Source organism: Balaenoptera musculus, chromosome 20 (assembly GCF_009873245.2).
Source record: "Balaenoptera musculus isolate JJ_BM4_2016_0621 chromosome 20, mBalMus1.pri.v3, whole genome shotgun sequence".
Classification (NCBI taxonomy): Eukaryota; Metazoa; Chordata; class Mammalia; order Artiodactyla; family Balaenopteridae; genus Balaenoptera; species Balaenoptera musculus.
In genome coordinates, this window is record NC_045804.1 from 47,190,831 (window position 1) to 47,196,192 (window position 5,362).

The 5,362-nt window shown below is 42.6% G+C and overlaps 1 protein-coding gene across 2 annotated transcripts in view; it reads right to left on the reverse strand.

Annotated features, from left to right (window-relative positions):
- The window catches only part of METTL16 (methyltransferase like 16), a 60,991-nt gene extending 55,934 nt beyond the window's left edge, over positions 1-5,057 (reverse strand). The window contains exons 1-2 of one of the 2 annotated variants that reach the window (XM_036836549.1): positions 4,906-5,057; positions 788-915 (exon numbers count right to left, since the gene is read on the reverse strand). In XM_036836549.1, the coding sequence (XP_036692444.1) occupies positions 788-915 (128 nt within the window). In that variant the 5' untranslated portion in view covers positions 4,906-5,057. The remainder of the gene's footprint in view (positions 1-787; positions 916-4,905) is intronic. The other variant, XM_036836550.1, reaches the window with a different exon arrangement.
- Positions 5,058-5,362: the final 305 nt, after the last annotated feature.

The following is a 5,362-nucleotide window of genomic DNA, read 5'->3' on the forward strand; positions in this document are numbered from 1 at the left end:
TCTACAAGAAGTCTGCCAGGAGGAAGGATGAGGTCAACAAAATGCCTCAAGCCCTCTGACCCTATTATTCCCGACCTTCCCACTGCTCCACAAATCCTGCTCTTCCTCCTCCCCACAGGTGAATCACCCACATTTTCCCCAGGCAGGCTTGAAATTTCCCATCCCCTCTGTAACTCACATAGAGTTTAGGATGGCAGTCAAAGATCCCCTTCTCAAGGGTATAACACAAACATCCGTTATTACCATACCACTATCATAATCCTTGCCATTTCCTGAAGCGTCATACTATTATTTTCTTAATTTTTAATAATTAACTTTTAAACTCAAATTTAGTGACATTCTAAGTAATAATGAAGTGAAATCAGTTTTTATATCCTGGTTATTATTTTCCTACCTCACATCAAAATAAACACACACTTAAAATAAGGACTTTAGACCCTCACCAGTCACCAAGTTTTAGAGTACAATCCTAAGGTTTCTGCAGGCACTCTGGGATCTCTGTTAGGTAAGCAATAATTTGGACATCAAGAAATTTTTTTTTGTTTTTTGTTTTTTTTAGCCAGAAGGAAACTTAAAAGCATTTGGTCCAATCTTCTGATTTTATAGGTTAAAACGCTAAAACCAAGAGAAGTTAAGTGATTTGTCCAAGGTCAGAGGAGAAGTTTAAGGAAATGTCTAGAATTAGTATTCAGGTCTACTATCAGTCCAGTATGCTTTCCACTATGCTGTGTCCATTCAAATGACACTAGAATAATACTGTATCAAGAATTCTTCATCTGTTACCTACCTCACTCTTCCATTCAGATTTATCTGAACATGCTGCTGAAAATCTGGATATTTGGAAGCCAGATATGCAAAGTCAGGAGGTTTGTCCTTGTATCTATTTCTTGCATGCATTGATTTACTCAGAGCCATCTTTAAAAAGAAAAAAAGGGGGGGGGGGGGAAATCGCACATTTAGTTAAAAAAAGTCAACAGGAAAAGCTGTGGTTGCCAAGTCAACAGTTACAGCCAATACATCTTTGCCAACCAAGTGAGAAAGAAGAAGTTATATTTTGAAAATGTGCAACAACAAATAAGCACATGAAAAGATGCTCAACATCATTAGTCATTACGGAAATGCAAGTCAAAACCACAATAAGATATCACTTCATACCCATTAGGATGGCAATTATTTAAAAAAAAAAAAAAAAGAAAGAAAGAAAGAAAGAAAATAACAAGTATTGGCGAGTATGTAAAGAAACTGGAGCCCTCAGGCATTGCAGGTGGGAACGAAGATGGTATGACTGCTGTGGAAAAGTTTGGTGGTTCTTTAAAAAGTTAAACATTACCATATGACCCAGCAATTCCACTCCTAGGTATAGATCCAAAAGAACTGAAAGCAGAGATTCGAACAGATACTTACAATGTTCACGGCAGCATTATTCACAATAGTCAAAAGGTGGAAGCAACCCCAAGTGTCCACAAGCAGATAAATAAACAAAATGTGGGATATACATACAATGGAATATTATTCAGCCCTAAAAAGGGATGAAATTCTGACACATGCTACAACATGTATGAACTTTAAAAACATTATGCTAAGGGAAATAAGCCACACACTAAAGCACAAATACTATATTATTCCACTTATATGAAGTGCCAACAATAGGCAAATTCATACAGACAGAGAATAAACTAGAAGTTAGGGGTTGGGAGGAGGGTGGAATGGTGAATTACTGTTTAATGGTACATGGCTTCTGTTTAGGATGATGAAAAACTTCTAGAAATGGACAGTAGTGATGGTTGCACAACACTGTGAATATACCTAAAGCCACTGAATGGTATACTTTAAAATGGTTAAAACTGTAAATTTTATGTTATGTGTATTTTACCACAATTTTTTAAAATGTATGCAACATGTGATGAATCTTTTTCTTTTAAACCAAGGGAAGAAAATTGGAAACTACTCCTTTAAATGCATCAAAGTGGCAGAAGGCAACATAATCTACAGCCAAGAATATTATAGTCAGAGGTTAGTTTTTACAGTGGTCCTGCATTGGCAGGTGGATTCTTAACCACTGCGCCACCAGGGAAGCCCATACAGCCTCTTATTTGGCCTCCATGAGCCCACACTTCATTACTTCAGCATACATATAAGACCCAGCATGGTGTGGCCTTACCTATTTTTTCACCATCAGCTTAAGTCTCACCCATTGCTCTTCTTTCTTTCCCTCCACTCTGGCAATAGGGTCTTTACCCAGGTTACTCCTTTTGTCTATAATGTTCTTTCCTCCCCCTCTTCACCTGATGAATTCCTACTCATCCTTACTACCACAGTTCAAGCATTTCTTCTTCAGGAAGGTCTTTCCTTCCCTAATCTCCCCAGTTCAGTCATATCTGCTATTGTAAAGTCTCTTAGCAGTAAGTACCGTTCCTTTGCAGGCTTTGTTAGAGATGTAACTTTACATGGTAATAAATCTGTTAATACTCAGAAGGTTTTTGACAGCTTTCCACACTGGAAGTTTAATAACCATGTTCAGAAAAGAATTGTCGAGATGTTCCAAATCATGCATCTAACTGCCCACGAGACTACTCACTTGAAAGGCTCCAAAGTACTTCATGCACAACATGTCCAAAATTAAATCATTTCTACCCACCCCAAACTGGTCCTCTTCTAATCTTCCCTACTTTGCTGAATGATACCACTATCTTCCTTGTGGCACAAAAGCGAGAAATCTTTAGCACGTTTTCCACCCTGCCTCCCTCATTCCAAACACACCATGTCCTGATTATTCTCCATCTCCTAATTATTTCTTGACCCTATCCATTTTCCGCCCTTCACAACTCCATATCTTTAGGCCACAGACCATAATCATCTTTTTCTTGGATGACTACAATAGCCTCTAACTGATGTCTCTCTAACCACTCTTTTTTTTGGCTGCGTTGGGTCTTTGTTGCTGCACGCGGGGTTTCTCTAGTTGCGGTGAGCGGAGGCCACTCTTCGCTGCGGTGCACGGGCTTCTCATTGCGGTGGCTTCTCTTGTTGCAGAGCTCGGGCTCTAGGCACACGGGCTTCAGTAGTTGTGGCTCACAGGCTCTAGAGCACAGGCTCGACAGTTGTGGCGCATGGGCTTAGTTGCTCCACGGCACGTGGGATCTTCCCGGACCAGGGCTCGAACCCGTGTCCCCTGCACTGGCAGGCGGATTCTTAACCACTGTGCCACCAGGGAAGCCCTCTCTAACCACTCCTGCCCCAGCAATCCACTTCACCCCAGCAACAACATCCCCCTCTTCCCGCCCCAATACAAAACTGAACATTCCTTGGTAAATCCCTTCAGTGCCTTCCTAAAGCTTTTAGGCTGATAAAGTCCAAAATAATTAACAAGGCACACATAATCTACTCCTCCAAACTCATTTGTTGCCACTTTCTCCTCCCTGTTCAGAGTGTCATGCGTGTACCCTGATGTCAGTGCACACACGTAACACTCTGAACACACATGGACAAATTAAATTACAAATATGATAGATTCATTTCCTTCATTATTCAACCCTTCTGGTCAGAACAGATGCACAATGAGTCAATAAAGCCACTTCTCTGCTAACCAAGCTCCCAATACAGGCGATGGGTTCTTAGCTAAATCTATCCCATTCCTCAGAGTTTAACTGAGTGTCAGCTCTTACCTGGCATCAGCATTGTCACTCCTCACTTCTCTCTAACCTAACCTACTTTTCTCTTCCTGGCTCATTCTGCTCTAGCCACATTGGCCTCCTTGCTGTTTCTCTAGCAAGTCTGGCACACTCCTGTCTCACGGCTTTTGTACTTGCTGTTTGGTCTGCATAAACTGTTATTCCCTCAGAAATACATACATACAAGGTACCCTCACACCTTATTCAGGTCTTTGATCAAATGTCACTTCCTCATTGATGCCTTTCCTGAGTACCTCCATTTAAATAAGCAGCGAGTGAACACACTCCTTGTCTCTCTTAGTAGCTTCAGTCTTCTACATAAAACTTACCCATCTGACATTCCATATATTTTACTTATTTTTTTAAAATCTGCCTTGCCAGTAAGCTTCATGAGGGAAAATATTTTGTCTATCTTATTATTCACTGCGATATCCCAGAGCCTGAAGTAGGGCCTGGAGAGCAGGCACGCAATAAGTGTTTTTTGATTGAAAGCACGATGGAACTCTTTACACTGTCCAGGACATTGAAACACAGCACCCTCATTCTTGATAAGCAGTCGTCCTCTTAAGTCTCTAAAAGGCTCAGGCCTAGGGCTGGACCTTTTTCTTCCGGTTACCCGAGTCAGTCCAGAAAGCCAAAGTAGTAGATCTTCACTTAAGCTTCCGCTTCTACTTTCTTTGATCTTTCCCATCTCCACGCTTCTGTTTCCTTGGTTTCTCCTGACCCTTAATAATCCTCTTCAACTACCATGTGTCTTAATACGTAAGTCTGTAAAATAATCTAAATTCCGCTTTCAGAACTTTGAATTCCTTCTGCACAGATCCCTACCACTTCAATCCTAATCTCCGTTTTCTCTCGTCTCCTTCCCTCATAAATCCGGCTTTTTCCACTAGTTCGACCACTGCTAGTTCTCCATCTCTTCCACTCCTTCCACGTCCTCATATTACCCACTCAGACTATCTTCCCGCCTCAGTTTTGGATCTCTCTAAACCTCCTCCGCCCCGCCGGTCTTTCCTACTTCAGTACTAGTCGCCACTCTATTTGCCAATTCCTCCTACCCACCCCAACACACATATACCCCCGCACGCGCACGCACATGTACACACACACCATCTGGTCTCTCTCCCTAGACCCCGAAGCCAGCACCTCACAGGCCCAGAACAGGAGAATGTGGAACCTAGGTGATACACAGGTTAAGTGAACTCGCAACCCGCGTGAAAGATATTAAGTGACTCACCTCTGAGGTTTAAGTTCCTTCCAGACGACTAGTCTAGTGTGGGCCTCTACAACCCCAGAGTCTTAAGCCACCAGCAGCTTGAAGATCCTAGAAACGCAAATGTTACGCTCCCAGTGCGCCGCCATCTTGGGCCTCCATTCAGCCTCGTGATTGGACGAGCCATTCTCGCGCGACCTGCGGCAGATGCTGAAGAAAGAAGAAACTGTCGCGAGACCTGGACTTGGCGGCTCCTTCTGTCAGAGGGAGGGGGCGTGGTAGCAAGCAGAGTCCTTTAGGGTAGGACGCCTGGTTTTAAATCTGCTAGGGATATTGTTTTTTAAAAATGTAGATTAAAAAAAATATGTAGCCTTCTGTGCCCCACTCCAGATTTACTAAATCACATTCTCTGGGGTTGGGCGAAGAATATAAGGATGGCTGCGCGGGGAAGGGGGGGAGGGGTGTTTTTGGATTACACGGC